Raw genomic sequence first — 19,209 nt, 5'->3', positions numbered from 1 at the left:
GTATAATTTACACACCTACTCTTACATGCTTTAAATCATCTCTAGATTACTTATACCTAATACAGTATAAATGCTATGTAAATACTTGCTGGTGCGTGGCAAGTTCAGGTTTCACTTTTTGGAACTAAATGAAAAAAATTTTTAAAATATTTTCCATCTGTGGTTGGTTAAATCTGGGAATGTGAAACTGGCAGATATGGAGGTCTGACTGTATCTTTCAATATGAATCCTTTGGTAAAGTGAATAGAGCATCTACTGAATTCTAAGATGTTCATCTCTCCTCATGTTTAAACCAGAATGTATCAGCCAGTCAAGGGTTCATGAAATGTGCCTGGCTTCTCCCCCAAGAGTTCTTTTTATAAACTAGGTAGTACCTTAGAACTAAGGAAGCTTAATGGCTACTTTGGATTTAGGAGCTCTGATGAGCACTTTGTACAAGGAGTAACTGATGTAATTCTCAGGACAACTTCATGAGGTGGAAGGCAGTATTATTTCGTTGTACAGATAGGGAAATCGAGGCTCAGGAAGGGTGTATAATTTGCCCAAGTTGTTAGTGGAGTTAAGATTGGAAGTCCAATGAGCTGTTTCTTCTTCCTGATAACTTGTGGCTTTGAGTTTGGTTGCTTGAGGAATGGGAGGAAACCCTTTGCCCTCAGGTCTGTACAGAACCAACACAGATGCTGTGTCCTTGGATGCCCAGAGCCAGACTTAGAGGCAACACCCTTAGCAAGCCCGTCCCCTTCACCCCACAGTGTGGAATCTGTGTGTGATGTCTGTTTTCTTTTTCCAAAGCTGGGATGGAGCTTGGAACAGCAAATATTTAATCAGAGCAAATTCCACTTGCTAAATCCTGCCAGCTTGTTCAACTCAGAGGCTCTTTGCCTAAAAATATTCACCACTTACTGAAGGTTTTAAATGAGTAAGTCACCCACAGAGCATAAAGCAGGTCTTAGTATTTGAAGCAGGAGTTGTTTGCCTACTTTTATTTTGAATTAAAGATGCAATGCCACCTACTCACCTTTCCATGAGCCTAAGGGCCTCTGGCAGTAGACAGGTTGGAGGGGATTTGTGGGGGTGTCGGGGGAGGGGTGCAGGCCTGCTGGTATCAGCATTCTCCCTGAGCTGGATTTGAGAAGAAGGCGGGGAGAGAAGTGGGTGTGGGGTAGGGAGGCAGAAAAGAGCCTGACCTTGAAAGATGGGCCAGTGTAGATGAAAAGGTGCTGATGTGCATGTGTTATAGTAGGGTGTTGGGGACGTTGGGGGCAATGTGCGTCGTGAATTAGCTTTGCTGATAGAATGGAAGAGAGAAGAGAGGGAAGAAAAGAGTTGAATGAGTTTTATAGAGCAATAAACCCCAGGTGAACAGAATAGAGTAAGTGAGGTGGCCTGGTGCCTCCATGAATATGGCTTGGACAGTAAAGCAATATTACCTCCTTGTTACTGATACCACTCATACAGGTGCAGCTTTTGTTTCCCACTAGAGGCTCTGAAATGTTCACTTTGTGTGGGGTCCCTCGTTACTTCAGTATATGAAGATTTTAACCATGTGAGTTTGCTCACTCACTGTGAAACACAGCGAAAAATTCAGACTCCTTCAGAAAGAAAGCCCTTGCTGGCTTCTCTCATTACCTGTGGCGCGGGGGTGGGGGAAGGGCGCTTCCTGTATCCTGTATCCTAATTGCTGTTCTGAAGCAATTTCCAGACCAGACATTCTCACTGGGATGCTCCGGTGCTTCCAGTCCTGTATGTTAAAAACAAGCTCCTGATCTGTTCTTTCACTTCCACCCTTTGTCCTCTGCTAGCTCTACTCCCCCTCCACCCCAAACAGCTTTTTAAAAAGCAGTTAAGTGCAGAAGAGAACAACCCCCGCCTCCCCAGTCCTTCACTTTCTCATCGTCCCTGCAGTCCTACCAATTATGATCTCTACCCACAGAATTTCTGTTTTTCTCTGCCACTGCTTTACCTTCTTCATCTATAATCTGGACTAATAATCCAGTAGCCTTCTAATTTATCCTCCTGCCTCAAACCTGTCCCCTTTCTGGTATGGCCTCCACTTCGCAGCCAGAGGCATTCCAACTTAAAGAGTGGTTTCCCCTTGCTTACAGGATGGGAGCCAGACTTTAGCATGCCATATACCTGGCCCTTCCCAACAAGACCCTGCCTTTTAAGCTTCATCTCTTGCCAAGGAATACTTTTTTAGCATAAGTATGTCCCATGCAATATTAGTGCAAGTATGTCCCAAACATTGTATGGGACATAGTTATATTAAAAAATTAGTTATTATTTATACAAAATTAAATTTTAAGAAGACACTCTGTGCTTTATCTGGCTTGGTATTTTATCTACTTGGTCAAAAAGATAGCAGTATGTCTCTTTATGCAACTACATCTTGATCTAATGTGAAAAAATGGCAGTTGCACAAACTTGCTGAATGCAAAATGTATGGTGTTTCTTTATGAAATCTTTTATACCTGTTCTTGAAAATGGAGGCGTTGTAATACAGTCTCAGTATTAATGCATTTTTGCCTGAGACGCTAATTTGGAAAAACGTGTTTGAGATTCTGGTGCAGTAATCATTGCGGATCTTTTCTGAGGGAAGGAAATCCTCATCGAGGAAGATGGACTCCAATTAAATTTAGTCTTCTATGTATGGAAATCTTAACCTCAGTTATTATTGTTTCTTTAGAATCTTTTCTGGAGAAGAAACTAAATGCTTCAATTTTAACTCTAGCTTTGTGTCATTTTTCTCTAAGTGTTTTTTGTTTTTGTCTTGTAAATAATGGCTATAATACGATTTTAAACTTATTTTCTGTTCTGAAGAGTGTTCAACTTTGATATTGATAAGCAGCAAGTTTTATTTTTTTAACCACTGACTAAATCTTTATTTTTCTGACATTAATAGAAATGTGCTGTTTATTCTCATTCTGTAAGATTTTAATTATTCTGATGATGTAAATAGGTTTTGCATTGAAACCTTCTAATTGGACTAGAATAAACCGTTATCAACATTTATCAGAAAATTAAGATGCATAAATAAAGAGCTCCAGTGGATCAAGAAAAAATCCAATTAACAACTAGTTTACAGAGAAAAATAAAATGGCTGTAACTTTAAGAAAAGATATGGACCTTACTAGTAGTTAGGAAGATGGGCATTGAAACAAGATAGGTTTTTTTATCTTTAAATCTTGGGTGGTTCAGGTTGGAAATGTGAGCTGTCTCAGATGTTACTGGTGGGATATAAACACAGCCTTTAAGAGTATAATTTAACTTTATCTCTTGAAATTTTAAAATGTAGATACTACTTTGACCCATTGATTTCATTTCTAAGGTCAGGAGTTTTTCGTATTTAAATAATAGCATATGTGCAACTATTCTATATATTTATGCATTTCAAGAAAAATATACTTGTGTATTATAAGTATACTTTTAAAAAATTCTGATGCTGGATTTCAGAATTCATTAGGGGTAAGTGAAAGTGGAGTGTGGTATATTATGAGCGCTGCATCTTTTAAAAAGATTCAGAAAAAATTAAGAGAAAGGTCTTTGGAAGGGAGACTTTTTTCTCAGTCTTTGTTGGCCTCTGCATGTGGTGTATTTCGCATTGGGTTTTGACTTGTGGGCTGAAAGAACACTCCATGGCAGCCGCTCTTTATCCAGTTTTAACAGATGACTTTGTCTCTTTTTCCTCAGATCCCTTTCTTCGAAGACATTTGTAAAGGCATTAAAGCTGGCGACACCTGTGAGAAGCTGGTGGGGTATTCGGCAGTGTATAGAGTCTGTTTTGGGATGGCCTGTTTCTTCTTTCTCTTCTGCCTCCTGACCTTAAAAGTCAACAACAGTAAAAGTTGTAGGGCCTACATTCACAACGGGTAAGTCTTCGTGGGGACTGTTGCTCCTTTCCTTATGTTCAGAGCAGCATTCAAGGACCCTTCCTACTCGTCAGACCCTCTGACTGCTTCCTCTCTTTGAAAGTGTTGACCCTGATTTTAGGGAAGGTGGAACTTACACTTGTCACTGCACAGTGGCCTGAGAACTGGACTCCTATTTTAGCACCTGGTGCCATCGTGAGAAATGCAGGGGAGATAAGAGCTTTCGTGTACCAAGACCTTTTACCAGGTCACTTCCACCCCTGCAATGAAATGAAATAGTTTTGCACAATCAGAGGCCAGGCTGAGTCTGTCTAATTATGGGAAAAGGCAGCCTCCAGTCAGTTAATTACTTCCCCTCCATTTGGAGAGAACAGAATCGCAGATTGGCACGCTTACCTTCTAAGAGGTCTTTTGTCCTTCTTTGAATATCATTTAAATACATTTCCTCTTTTTTTTTTTTTTTTTTTTGTCTTTCTCCAGCTTTTGGTTCTTTAAACTTCTGCTGTTGGGGGCCATGTGCTCAGGAGCCTTCTTCATTCCAGATCAGGAGACCTTTCTGAATGGTACAAATTGGGTATTTGGGGGTATATCTATTTGGTTTTTACCCACTTTGTAAAATTGTTCAAAAGTGTAGTCCAAGGTACTTTTGATATTTAGAATTGCTGATCTTCTTGTGGCTTAAAAAAAATATGCCTCACCTGCCCTCACTTCACCCACCCCCTCTCCTCCCTGTCCCCCTCTCCCGCCTCTAACTCCTTCCCTCCCTGGCAAGGGGTGAGAAGACCTTTAGTTACTCTGCTGGCTGAACAGTTGAAATGATAAAGTTAAGGTTATTGGTTTAAAGGGGAAATGAGGCACTTAAAACTTGTTTGAAAACCAGTTTAGCACGTCAGCATCACCCAGGGAGACTTTATTCTTTCCGAGCTCCACATACAAACCCAGCGACACGGAACGCAGGGCTTCTTAGCAGCTTTAAATCTGCTGCAGCTCCAATGGGATCAGAAAGGCATGCTTCAGGCTATTTCTAAACTTACCTCACATCACATTTTGTAACACTGAATTATATGCCTTATTGATAGAACCTACCAGAATTATTGGATATGAAGCATTCCATCATAGCTGAAACAAGGGGCCCTTCTTCATATGAGCTAGAGAGGAAGAAAAAGCCTGAGTTTCACAGGTTTAAAACCCTGTTCAAACCCAAATGGATTCACTTTCCTAATTAAGATAGTGAAAATATTCACATTGTGAGTAAGGAGCAGCCCTAGTCCTCAAACATTCACATATCAGGGTCCAGCTAGTCTCTTAGGGTCATACTGGTTTTATATACTCCTTAAGAAAGTTGTATGCAAGTTGTCTTTTTACCTAAAATACTGTTAACTAGCCTTCTATTCCCCTCAGAGGTCCTTTTATGCATTAGAATCATATATTTAGAATGGGGCAGGACCTAGCAGTCAGCCCGCCAGCACAGCCCAGGCATTTTATAGACAGGCTGTAATCCAGAGAAGCAACGTGCTCATCCAAGGTTAGAGCATCTTTGTGGCTGAGCCAGAAGTAGAACCTGAGTCATTGGCCCCCAGTTTGAACCTCGTTTCCTCACTGGTGGGTCTCTACCCAATAAAATTTGAATCCTTGGTTTTTCTGGCAGTGTGTGTTTTTGCTTTAAAATTGTAGGTTGCTGTTGATTTTATGAATTACTGCATCTATTAAGATATCTGGCATTTATTTACAGCATGGAGGTGAAGCTTGGATGCTGTGGCATCAGACTGCTTGTGTTCACATCCTAGCCACACCCCTTTACTGTCTCTGGGACCTTGTCAACTTTTGTAGACTCTGTTTTTCTCATCTGTAAAGTGGGTATGATAGTAGCGCCACTTTGTCTGGTTGTGTGGGGATGAAATGTGTTACCAGTACCGTGAGCATGCGGTAATAATTACCTGTAGTCATTGCTCTTTTTTGAATTAAACACTGGGAATGATCACCTCATCTCCTTTTGAATGGTCTTCTTTTGCAGCCTGGCGCTATGTGGGAGCCGTCGGAGGCTTCCTCTTTCTAGGCATCCAGCTCCTCTTGCTTGTGGAGTTTGCGCATAAATGGAACAAGAACTGGTATGTGCCTTTATGGAAAGCTTCCCTGTGAACTCGCTCTCTGACTCAGAGAAAGTGCCTGCCTCGCAGACAGAGGCTCTGCTCCGAGTTGTACTGACAGGGGTTAGCAGCCTGCTTACACCAAAAACAATTTTGATGGCTCTCTCCCGTAATGCCTGCTCTTTGGGCCTCTGTGTTGACTCCTCTCTCATACTGTTTTTCTCTCCTTTCTGCCTTTGCTTCTTCCACTTGATTTCTTTTCACTTTTTGGCTCTTTTCCCCCCACACTCTCTCACTAGGGCTCTTTGTCAACCGGGGGTGTGACTTAACCACACTCAGCCCCCTCGCTGGCACCTTGCAGCCCCGGCTCTGTGCTTGTGTTAGTGGCTGAAAACTTGGTTAGACTTTCTCCTAAGCGCCCATCCTTAGGAGACTGAAAAAAGTGCTTTGAAGCTGAAGGTTCTCTTTCTGCAGAGAATGTGTGATGGAATAGTTCTCTCCTCTTTTCAAAAAATTTTTTATTCTTTTTCAACTGCCTAAGAGGGGAAGGACCCCTTCATTAGGAAGACCTGTTGTATTACCTTAGAAAGCCATCCAGACTTTTAGAAAAAATGTAGACTCGTTCTGAGTCTTTGAAAATAGAATTCATATCCCAGGATAAGTGGGAAATGCCAAACTATTAGTGGCTTGTCTTATTTCTTGCTGAGCCACCTTAAGGAAATGACGACTAGACAAGGGTCCAGTCACTTCAGTGCTAAGGCCAAATTGACTCTCTTTGTAATTCTGGGCAAAGCACTTAGCTGCTCTGTCTTACTATACTTATAAAATAGAAATGAAAATAACTGCCTGCTGTACCCAGTAAGGCTTTTGTTATTTTGTAGACCTTGTAGACATCATGTTTTTTTATACTGTCTGGGGGGGTAAATCAGAAAGTTCTATATGAATATGACTCATTTATTTTGGACAAAACAAAATATATTGTCCGCATTCTCTCAAAACACTTCTCATTCTGACTACATTCCTCAGCTTGGTAGTAGTAGTTGTCTTGGTTTGGTTTTTTTAAAGATCAAAGTATAAGATACATGAGTGAAAAGATAGCATCACTCATTTTATTATTTGGTAAATATTGGAGTAAGCACCCCAATGCTTACAGCCAGTTTTTAAAATATTTACAGTACATTGAATAGTCATACAGATAGCACTACAGGAGTGTTTTGATGTTTTTTTTTTCAAGTCTTAATCTCTACAATAATACAGATTTCTAAATCTGAGTTGTGCTCATGTATAAGCTATGGCATGCTGTCCTGCTTTTTGAGTCATCCTTGAAACCTAGTGATTTGTTTGGAGTTTCTACTAGATCTTGTTTTGAGGCAGCAAAGTTTTCCTAAAGATAAGCAAGATGGGTGACTGTAGTTTTATGTGACCATGTTTTCTCAGTCGTGCAGAAGAAATATGCACAGTAAGTTGGAGGTGCATTTTAATTAGATATCACTTTCCATTGGCAATTCTTAATGTTCTTGCACTCTGAAATTTTTACTAGACAAAAGAAATACGTCACCCTAAATCTTTTTCTAAAATTTTCACAAATCAACTTCGCATAAGGAACTTCATGGTAAAATATTAATATCTTTGATACTGCGTGCCTGATTTCCCATCAAATACTGTGTTCTCTTGAGAATTCTTGTGCTTCTTTATTCTGACCCTAATGTTTTGATTGATTCTGAAGCCATTTTCTGGGACTAATTATTGATGCCAACTTTTAACGGGCATTTTGGAAGAGTTTAGGTTGCTTTAAAGACTTTCAGAAACCACCCACTAGGAATGACTCAAGAGCTTTGCAACAGTTGATTTTGCTGCTGTCTTGGCTTTGAGGCCAGTATCCCAACAAAATCCCTTTTGTCCACATACTCACAGTTGGTTGGTCTGCCTAAAATTAGGACTAAGCTAGGAAATGTACTAATATTGTTATTTTCATGTAAGTTCATCTGATTTAGTTTTTTTTGGTGTGCTTTGTGACAGAGATTATTACTTACAAGGTTAGTTTGAAAATGCAATATTCATCTCACTCTGCACGAAGCAACCAAAGTCTTCCTTCTCTTTTCCTTTCTTTTTTCTCTTTTTGTAAAGATCTTGAAAAGGAGGAGATCTCAAAGGCAGTAGGATAGAAAGGCCGTGAGCCTGGACACCAGGAGGCTGAAAGTTTTAATGCCTCTCACTGGCTGGCTGCTGTTTTACTTTAGGCATATGATTTGGCCGGTTGGAGCAAAAATTGATTCAAATTGGGTACCTTCCAATCTAGCAGATAGAAAGGAGCTCCAGGGAGCTGTGCAAAATAAAAAGACTTACAGGCAGAAGGGAGTGGGAGCAAGGAAGTTACACCATGCAAAAAGGTGGGCTGGATATTGTAAGATTACTTTCTTTTTCTTTAGTGGGTGGCAGAGGTCCATCAGTCAGATTACCTGACTAGTGCTGATCAGGAGATTCCTGAATGACTGGTTTAAGATTCAATTTCTGGGAGAGGTGAAGCTCTGAGTTGTGTTGGTTTAGTGACATGGGGCATAAGTGACTCCGTTTTGAACCTGTTGTCTGTTTTTTAACACTTTCTAGGTCAAATTTTGTGATTTGAAGTGTCAATTCTATATCAAAACTGAAATAACAAAAAGTAGATAGTATATTCAGGTGTTTCTAATGAAGACCCATTTTCTAGATTTTCTGGATTTTTACATTCACATTGTCGTTGGGCTTTGTTTACTCCTAACCCTCACCCCAAACCTGAGCCCAGCCACCTCTCCTAACCTGATAACCTGGTTGCTCCTGTGTCCATACACTCCACCCTGCTGCCTGGTCGTTTTCTAATCGTTCTAATCTCCATCCAAGTGATTCTCATTGAGCATCGATTCAGAATTTTTGGACTATTAACTGTGTGCCAGGCACGGAGAGTAGAAGGGTGAATAGTTCACAGCACTTATTTGGGATGTCTGTACAAGAAAGATGTCATCAGGAGGACCAGCTGAGTCTGGAGCAGCAGGAATAGCAGCCACTCTGCTAACACTGCTGCATCAGGTTACTTTCTTACACAGTTGACAGTTCTCCTCTAGTGTTCATTAAGCACCTGTTTTTTGCCAGGCACTCAGCAGTAGGAGAGCAGCAGTGAATGCAGCAATGTCCTGCCCTGTGGAGCTTACATTCTCCTGGGGAAGCGGGAGTGGGGTGGGGGATCAACTTATAATCAGGCAAGTAAGTTATAGGTTCAGTGGTGGAAAATGCTCTGGAGAAAAAGGAAGTGGGGTGTGGGAGCTGGGGAGAGCAGGGCAGGAAAAGGCTTTCATGGTAAGGTGTGAGGGAAACGAAGGAAGCTGGGCAGAGCCCGAGGCAGGACTGTGCTGGGCTTGTTTAAGGAGCAGAGGGACATCCACTACGGCTTGACCCCAGTGGTGAGAGAAGGGCACAGAGACAAAATCAGAGATGGCCCTGGGGCCATTGTGTGGGATGGAGGGGTGCTAAAGGGACAGAACCTGATGTGTATTTTAAGTTGCACAAGAGATTAGAAGGGGTCAGAGGTGCAAGTAGGGAGACCAGCGGGAGATGATCCAGTTGAGGGACGAGGTAGCTTGGAGCCAGATGGTCACAGCGGTAAGATTCTGATACAATCTGAAGTTGGAACCAGTGGAATCCTCTGCTGGTGATAGCATGGCGGTGAGGGATGTGAGCAGGGACAGAAACGTGGCAATCTCTGCAGTTCTTTTCTTATTTCCCCCCTCTCCCCAAACCCACTCCCAGTGAGAAGAGTAGAACTGCCATTTTCTGAGGTTGGGAAGATCATGGAAGAGCAGGTTTGGGGAGTGGAGGACTGACTTGGGAAGCTCATCTGGACCTGCACAGTTTGACATGCCAATTAAACCTCCAAGTGGGGATGTTAACAGCTGGATAATATGAGCCTGGAGTTGAGGGGAGAGATTAGGGTTGAAGATTTAACTTTGGCAATCTAAGCATAAATTGAATGGAAGAAAGACCTTCTCATACTAACAATTTGACCCAAAAGACGAGTGAAGAAACAGCTGGACCCCACCTACACACTGCTCAGCAGTGTTCACCTCTTTCTACTTAATTCATCCTCTCTCCCTGTCATCGATTACTGTCTGGCTCTTTCCTTTCTCTGTTCTCATTTTCTCTTTGTTTGTTTTCTGTACCTTCTTTGTTAGAATAACTCTGGTCATTGGAGCATCTGGCTTGGTTTCAGGAATATGATGGTCATTATCATTTTGGCCTTTCCTCCCTGTTTTGTTTGTCTCTGGCTACAGTAGCTTTTTCATCATTGAAACATTTTAGCTGGGTTGCTTGAACACTTTCCAGCTTTGTAAAGACATTAAGCAAGTTGCTGTCTCTGTGAAAGTTTGTGAGAATGTGGTTACAAAGGACAATTTAATCCTAAGGCAGATGGTGGTGATTCAGTCCACTCACCCTGTTGTTGTTCTGTCCTCTTCATTTAGCGTCGACAAGAACTCTTTTCTTTGTTCTGAACAGTTTCTATAGATTGTTAAACCACCACTTGCTTCTGCCATCCCTTTATTAATATTTATGTAAAGCACATTAACCTCATCTTTTAGATTCTTTATTGTAAATCCCATTAAAATTTTTACTCTTTTCCTGGCTGATTTTATTCTCCACTTCTTTTTAATGTCACATTCTCCTTAATCATACTCAGCATTGTTTGGGAGACAGATTCTCCTTTTCAGTGCAGGGATAAAAGAGCTGAGGTCAGCCAGCCTTTCTCTCAGTGAAGTTCATTGGCTTCTCTCTCCCTAAAGAGAAGATGGGCATCAGCAAAAGCTGCTGGTGGTACTTGGAGAAAGAGACTGGCACCTCCAGGCCTTGTGTTTATGGGGACACTCCTTATATAGAGAACTCCAGCAAAGAGCCACTTTCTGATCCTGCCAAAGCCTGTCCCGGGGTAACTGACATTCAGAAAGGGGAAGCTGGAATAGTCCATGGATATTCGTTTTAGTTGATGAGTACACTTAAGTCAAAAATGGAATTCTTTCAGTGTTTAGAGACAATTCCAAGCTTGAGCCAAGAAGTTTTTGTTTTTGTTTTTGTGTGTTTTTTTTTTGTTTGGTTTTGGCATATTTGTCTATATCTCCTAGTTGGTAAAATAGTGGCTCTTCTAGATAACTCAGTCATGATGGCGTGGGGCCTGATAGCATTAGCTAGTAATGGCTGAGGGATGATAAATGTCGCCGGAGAATCAACTGACCTGTCTTCTCTCCCCTTCCTCTCGTCCACTTCCTGGAGAAACAGGACTGCAGGCACAGCTATCAACAAGCTGTGGTATGCCTCTCTGTCCCTGGTGACCCTCATCACGTACTCCATCGCCACGGGAGGCTTGATTTTGATGGCAGTGTTTTATACACAGAAAGATGGCTGCATGGATAACAAAATTCTCCTGGGGGTAAACGGAGGCCTGTGTCTGCTTATTTCAGTGGTAGCCATCTCACCCCCTGTCCAAGATCGTAAGCACAGTGTTGTTTTGTTTTGTTTTGTTTTGTTTTTTCTCCTATGCTTATTTATAAGTGTCTTTGAGCAAACCCACTTTTTTCCCTCATTTTAATTGTGGTCATTCCTTAATTTATCACGGGTGGGTCAGCAATAGGAAAGGTGGGACTCCAGTGTCCTCTTCATATCACATGCCTTATGTCAAGAAAAATTTGAATGTGATAGAGTCAGTAAATAAGGAGATAGATGCTGCCATTATTAAATAATGTACTAAATTAAATAAAGGATCCTTTAAGTGGAAAATGCTCCTTAGTGGATATTTAGCTCTTCCCTAAAATCTCTGTGTAAAACTTGAATGAATGAGAAGGCTCTGGAAGGAGCTGTTTGTGGGCTCATCTTTCACTCGAGATCCCTGTGGACCAGAAATCGGGGACAGCACTGGTCCCAGAGTCAGGAAGCAGGAAATCCGATCCCTGCTTGGCCAGCAGCTGGCCCCGGGAGCTAACCTTCCTCACCCCAAGTCCTTCCTCAGCAAAGCCAACAGAAACGTGCGAGCCCAACCGTGCTCACGGTTGTTTCAAAGCCAAGAGGAAGAGACGATGGGATTTGAAAGTACTTTAGAAAATATAGGTGTGATTTGTCTTTTATATACAATTTCTGATATCTTAAGACAGTATGCTGTCTTTGATTATAGAAAGAAGCGTCCCTGGTCTAATGTCTCTTGTATGTTTCTTACATACCAGTGATGAAAGTGCACTGGACATTCAGGTCTCTAGACAGGAAAAGCACAATAAGGGCAACAAATGAATAGCTCTTGAATCCTTTCTAAAGTGGTGATTTAAAAAGGCAGCTAGTATAGGATAAAGGTTTTCTGTACTAAAAATTTCAAGTTCATTACTGAAAATGATATTTTTATTCCCCCAGTTCCTTTAACTGCTCAGTTAAGAATTTCCTAAAACATTATTAGTATTCAGATTAAAATTGCCTTTGGATTAAATCCTACCTTTTGAAATAGTTACAATATTTTGAAATATTTGGTTTAATGCCATTAGTTGTTAAGGTTCAGTCTTACTCCCATGCCAAAGAGCAACATTATAAAAGGGTCTATTTCTGTACCTATATTGGTCATTAGAATTTAATAATTATAATTCTGGAAATAAATTTAATCGTGGGTTGAGGAGGATATAGCCCAGTGGTAGAGCTAGTGCCTAGCATGCTCAAGGTCCTGGGTTCAATCCCTATTACCTCCACTATAAGAAAATAAATAAATCTAATTACCTCCCACTCCAAAAAAAAAAAAAAAAAACCCACTTAAAAATGTTTTAAAATTTAATCAGAGTGGAGACCAGGTAAAATTAAATTTTTTCATGTCAGCAGGTGATTGAAAATTTCACCAAAAAAAAAGGATAGATCCCTTTTATCACATCTTGGTTACTCTCAACCATCCAAGCAGTTTAATTTAAATATTGTAACATTAAAGCCCTTCTCCCCATGAATGATGAGTCCCCCATAGCTTTCCTCTTTGGCTTGGACCAGCTCTAGTATTCCCAAAAGTTTTTGTCCATTGACAGATAAGAGCTTTTTCCCACTGTCATGGACTGTGGGTGTCTGATGGCCTTGTAGAATGTGGAATCCAGACCCTACAGAATCCATTACTTACCCACTAAGCTATGTGATCTCACAAATAATGATGGTAAGTTTTCTTTGGAAAGCTTGTGATTTAAGAACTAACGTTATGAACCTTAGGGAGCCCAGGCAGTATGTTTAAGTACAGTTGTAGTTATTATCAAAATAAGGTGTTGGAGAGAGCTCGGCAGAACATGGTATCTCTACAGTGGCAGTTAGGCTCAGTAGGTCACTCCCTTCCCCCCAGATCTTTTCCAAGAAATCTGAGAAACACATCCTGTACCTCTTCTTTCCTGTAAGAGTAGGGCTCCAAGTTGGAGGAATATCATTTGAGGGAGACCTTTTTTGGGGGGCACGTATGCATTCTTATCATTGACATTAAAAACAACGTCTTCAAATCTGCCCCTCGTTCTCCAGGACAGCCGCACTCCGGGTTACTGCAGTCGGGCCTCATAAGCTGCTACGTCACATACCTCACGTTCTCAGCTCTGTCCAGCAAACCTGTAGAAGTAGGTAAGCCGGCTTGCGCTTGCAGGATGAATATTTTCATTTGTGGAGTCAGGACTGTTGTCTCCATGAGCTATTGTTTAAATATCAGGGATGTGATATATTAAAACAGGGAGAAGGTCCAGACTTTCTTATTAAACAAAGTCCTTAACATGAGATAGGAACATGGAAATTCCTTCTCTCAAGTTTTCCTGCTGTGCAGGAAAGACCTGGACTGAGGATGGCTGTTGAGTTTGCTTTTATGCCAAATCTGCATTTTCCTACTCAGAAATACTCAAATATTTAAGAAATATTTTTAAATATTCAAGAAATATTTTTGTTTTGCTCCATTTATTTTTTTATTTCTATGATTTTTAGATGGTTATTAATTTACTTTTCTCTGGGTGGTCATTTCTCTGTAACAGAGTGTGGAAAGAGTAGGCAGCAGGAGACAGGATTGGAGCCCAGCTCAGCCCTTTCCTGGCTGTGTGACTGAATCGTTCATCTTAAATAGCATTTATTTATAGAGACAACAGAACCTGCCTGAGCTTTGGAGCTGGACTCCCTGGTTCTGCCACTTAAGTAACTCATGTTAAAGTTACTGACTTTTCTCTGCCTAGACACCGTGCCTTTAAAATAAGAATTTTAATTCTTTAATTTTAATTCTTATTTTAACAAGATAATTAAATAAGATTCCTCTCTTCCAGAGTGGTTTTTAAGAATTTAGTGAGTATGTGTGTATATGTAGGTATACGAACAGTTCCTGGCACATAGTAGGTGCTTAGAAAGGGTAGCTGTTATTCTTGTAGAGTAGTTGCAATGATTGTTTGAGAACTATAAAACCACTATTGTAAGTTGTTATATATGAGCCTCTGAACTTTGTCAGTAAAGGACTAGATTTTCTTATTTTGATTTCCAAACTTGTTATATTTCATCACCTTTATCACTTTTGTGATATATAAATGTGTATGTAAAGGTATACATCTACACCTAAGTGTATATAGACGTGTGTATGTTTGGGTACATTTGATCTCATATAAATCAGGTTAAATACATATACTCCCTTTCTCTAGAATAGAAAATTGAAGTTGTTTTCCGTTTTCAAATTTAAAAAGCAAATGCAAAGATGATTGGAAAGTTTTAGCATATACGTGTACTATGTATGGGTCTTGCCTTTACAGCTATTTATAGTACAATGTGGATATAATTGTAGGTCTTACGTTAAGTATAGTCTATCCTGGATATAGTTTTGTTTTTTTTTTTTTAAACTCTATCTTGACTCTAAGTTATTTAAATCTGGTCTCTTTAAGACTTTCTTTTATGGCTGTTTTGACTTTTTATGTATTAATCTCTGATTTTAACTTAATGGGGTTTTTGGTTACAACATTTTTCATTTTAATGGTAGGTATCACTTAAATACAGAAAAAAAAACTTTTATTTTTAATTTCGGGTGGTACTACTTAAATAGCAAAGTTCATATTTTGGTCAATTAAAAATTTTTGTTCATTGGCCTAAGAATAAAGATTCCTCAAACCACAGCATAAACAGTTAAGTTTACTGTTTCAAGTGTGAATACCAGTAATAATTTTAGTCCAACTTCAAACTCTTAGAATGTGTATGTTTGTAAAGTGGTTTCTAGCCTGTTATTTTATGTTTATGTTCCTTATTTTTGGGCAGAGTTGGCAAACAGACCCAGCTTGGGTGTTCAAAATTGAAGACTCTGTGTTAGATTAAAAAGTAAACTACTTACTACTGATGGCATTGTGATAGAAATCTTTGGTATGTAGCCTCTCAAAATTTTTTAGAACTCTAGACCACTTGAAGAGGTTCCCAGGTTACAGCCTGAAAGATGTCACAACCATCCTGTTACCAATAGTAAAGTGGTTCCTATTTGGTTGTTGAATAGTCTGGACACTTCTCCAAAGAGGATGGACACAGGGGACCCGCTCAGTTACTTGCACGCTGCCTCTGTTCAGAGGCTGCCCAGTCAACTGAAAAATGGGTCTAAGCGTACTTTTTACTATTGCTTCAATAGTACTGAAAAGAGCAAGACTCTTAGAGGCTCCTGGAACTGAGGAACCCTTTAGCACTGAGTTGGAACCCAAGGGTCGTGCTCTGAGAAGCTGCCTAGGTGGCAGGGGGCGCTTTGCAGTAGCAGCCGTCTAGTCTGAGTCGGACGGTGGAGTAGAAGTTCCCGGTGATGAGGCTTCATTATTCTGAGCTACCTGAATTTTCCCAGAGTGAGTGCTTCCGTGAGGTACAGCAGGCTTTTCTAATTTGGCTGTTTCTTTTCTCTCTTCTCTCTTCACAAGTTCTAGACGAACACGGGAAGAATGTCACCATCTGTGTGCCTGACTTCGGTCAGGACCTGTACAGAGACAAAAACTTGGTGGCCAGACTGGGTACTGCTCTCTCGTGTGGGTGCATCTTATATTCGTGGTAAGTTTTAGGAGCTATTTGAGGCCATCTTTAAAAGGCAGACTTTAAAAGTACAAGAGGAGAATTTAAATAAGTTTTAGCAGTGTGGGGCAGCCAAACAAGTACCATCTGAGGACAAGGGAAAATAGAGCCCAAAGGAAAAAGGAAGTATTACAGCACGAAATCTAGGTAGACTTCGTTTGCCTGACTTGTATTTATATGCGGTAAATAAAAGGACTCTATGGTGTGTTGCAACCCTTTAAAAGACAGTTGAATATTACTTGCTGAAGCATTTTTGGCGGACACGGGAGCACAAAGTGAGGAAGAGATGGTATGTGCCAGAATGTTTTGGCAACTTTCTAATCCAAGGGAAATACCATTTGTTCTCCTGTTGATGGAAAGAGTACAAAGCACTACATACACAGTCATTTTGTGCCTGGTCCAGGAAAGACAAGTAACGTCCCTTTTCTTTCATGCTAAAACCCAGGGTGCTGTTAAGGAGGTGAGGTCGCTCCTCACAAATGTGATAAGTAAGAAGGCTGTGTTTCAGATGGCGGGGGTGGGGTTTAGCCCACCTTTAAAATGTGTAAAAGATGCCAGAGGGAGAAAAGCAAGGGACAGATATGATAAGTTTCTTACTCTGGGTACATATTTCACTGATGATTAAGCTTCCCTTTGACAGTAACCCTTTCATGTTTAGGTTTTACCTCCGTGTTTTACGTTATGTTTGTTATGTTTCAGCGGATAAAAATTTCAACCAATCACAGGCACATGATAGTCTTCCTCTGGCTGAAACTGAACAGCCCACGGTGGTGATAGCTTGTATAAATAGAACATCTTTCTGAGCAGGTTGGCTTTTTCTCTTACAGCTTCTAACTGTAATGCTTGAAAGGGACAACAGACATAGACGGGAGAGCTGAGTTTTGTAAAGCACACGCTCACAGTCGTGCATGAAGTCATCACGTGCATGCCTGTGCTGCAGGTGGTCCCACCAGTGAAGGCTGTGTCACAGCGACTCTCAGCCTGTCCCTGACGTAGCGACAGCCTCTCCTTACAGCAGAAGGGACCACGGTGACCACTTTCTGGCCTTTTGTTTTTATTAATTCCATAACTGTTCACTGACTCAGACCCACTTCAATGAATGTTTTCAGGAGGACCGTGAAGCACCCACATTTTACTCCTGATTCTCAGCCCTTCCTCTTAAGTAAGTTTTTCCTTCCTGAGCCCGTTATTTTATTGTTGGGCTTTGAGGAGAAATGGCAGCGACACAACTAATTTTATGCTTTGTCACTCACTTTTTTTCTGTATTGGCATGTAAAAAATACTGGTAGGAGAGCGAGGAGAAAGTAAGTTACTAGGCTGTAAACAATAGAATATTCCATTTTTTACTTTTTAAAAAATTGGGGGGGTGGATAATTAGGTTATTTATTTATTTTTTAATGGAGGTACCAGAGATTGAACCCGAGACCTGGTGCATGCTAAGCATGTGCTCTGCCACTGGGCTATACCCTCCCCCACCATTTTTAAAATAAAATATAGTTGTGTTTACATAGGCAGAAAAAGCCCTGGAAGGAGATTTGCCAAGCTTGTAATAGTGGTGGTATTAGGGATAACATTTTTTTTCTCTTGCTTTCCTGTTTTTTCTAAAAAAAAGTTTTACAGTGAGCTAGTGTTTCTTCTGTTTGTATTATCAGTAAAAAAAAAAAACTATGAAGATATTTAACAGAGTAAAATTGTAAGTTTTTTTGAGTGGCAGAATGCCTAATCCCACATGGAAAGAAAAAGGTTTGCCCCTTAGATAAAATAGAGTTTAGATTTGCTGTCACCCCATCAATGGAAAAGATGGCAAAAATGCTATTTAGTGTGCTGATGTAACTGCCACCAACGGTGTTAGTTTGTAGGATGCAACATCCACCCTATCACATTTCTACTGCCGCCCTTGGGTGAGAGATGATCATTAAAACGTTGCCCCCATTGAAATTTAGAGGCACCTTAGTGGAGGTTATAAGTTCTGGTCTGATATTCCCAAAAGATGACAACTTTCAAAGCTGTCAGCTGCTACTTCAAGTCTGTCTACATGCCAGTAACAGACGTTATTGGATGCTAGTGATCGGACTGCAAAACTGCAGTGCCCAGTGGAACAAGGATGCAGAAAACACAGCTGCATCGAGTGGAGATGAGGAGTAACCAGGCAGCTCCGGGCTGGGGGCGTAATGGACAGGCTTCCTGGTGACGGCAGCTGATTCCTCCCAGGAGCCAGTGAAGCTGAGCACCCTGGGTTAGGGTGACTGGTATTTGCTCTAATTACCTACTGCAGCTCTAGGCAGAGTCAGCTTCGAGAACTTGATAACCAAGTGTCTTGGAGCTCATGAGGGAGTGAGTTCAGGCCTGGGAAAGCCTTGAAAAAGGGAATGCTGCGAGGTGTGGGAGGCACCCGATTAGGAGGGTTTCAAATCTTGACTTCCTAGACTCAGGAATGAAAGCTTGGAAGATGTTACAAATGGAGACTGCATTGCCTGGGTGAAAACCGTCCTTTGAAGTTGATTGCAGGAATATCTAGAATTCTTGATAGAAATTGTAGGAAGCCAGAAGACAGAGTGATGTATAATGAAAGGGAGAAGAAATCACCCATTTTCAGTGAAAGGCCAGGGTTGCCTGGGATTGGGGTTAACTTTTTTGGTAAGTTCTTAGAGGCTCACTGTGCTATGGTCTCACTCATCTGGAGTCTCCTCACCCCCAGCACACACCAACACCACACACACACAAATACACAAATACTCACATACTCACACACATCTTTAGGGGACTCTCACAATGACCTTCAATCTCAAGCCCTGCAGAAGCAGGGGCACTCACTGTGAGCATGTTTTACTCTTGGCTGTCTTAGCTTGGAAGAAGGGCTCAGTCAAAACCCATTCCCTGGCTTTCCAACTGAGGCCATCTTTACTCCTGAAGCCCCTTTTCTTGTACCTAGGCATTGTTGCTGTGAAGAAGTGTCACAGCTTGCACCCCGTCAGGAGTTCCCTGGTGACTCTTTCTATAGGTCAATGCCCCTACTGCCTCTCAGGTCTGGATCCTTGCTGTGATAGACCCTGGCCTCCCCCAGCTATTCCTTAAGTCCCTCCTTTGTCTCTTCATTTTGACTGAAATTGTTATTCTGTTGGCCTAAGTTAACAAACTGTCAGATTGGACAGGATCATGAAGTCAGTCAAGTTCAATTCCCTTGTTGT

At 41.0% G+C, this 19,209-nt stretch overlaps 1 protein-coding gene across 2 annotated transcripts in view; it reads left to right on the top strand.

The window, feature by feature from the left end:
* Nucleotides 1-19,209, top strand: part of SERINC5 (serine incorporator 5) — a 131,158-nt gene that overhangs the window by 98,481 nt on the left and 13,468 nt on the right. For both annotated transcript variants that reach the window (XM_032475216.1, XM_014560927.2), the window contains exons 3-8: nt 3,691-3,869; nt 4,350-4,432; nt 5,884-5,977; nt 11,255-11,466; nt 13,493-13,588; nt 15,874-16,000. In XM_032475216.1, the coding sequence (XP_032331107.1) occupies nt 3,691-3,869; nt 4,350-4,432; nt 5,884-5,977; nt 11,255-11,466; nt 13,493-13,588; nt 15,874-16,000 (791 nt within the window). The remainder of the gene's footprint in view (nt 1-3,690; nt 3,870-4,349; nt 4,433-5,883; nt 5,978-11,254; nt 11,467-13,492; nt 13,589-15,873; nt 16,001-19,209) is intronic.

The sequence above is a fragment of the Camelus ferus genome, chromosome 3 (genome assembly GCF_009834535.1).
Source record: "Camelus ferus isolate YT-003-E chromosome 3, BCGSAC_Cfer_1.0, whole genome shotgun sequence".
Taxonomy (NCBI): domain Eukaryota; kingdom Metazoa; phylum Chordata; class Mammalia; order Artiodactyla; family Camelidae; genus Camelus; species Camelus ferus.
This window is presented reverse-complemented; position numbering and strand designations above follow the sequence as displayed.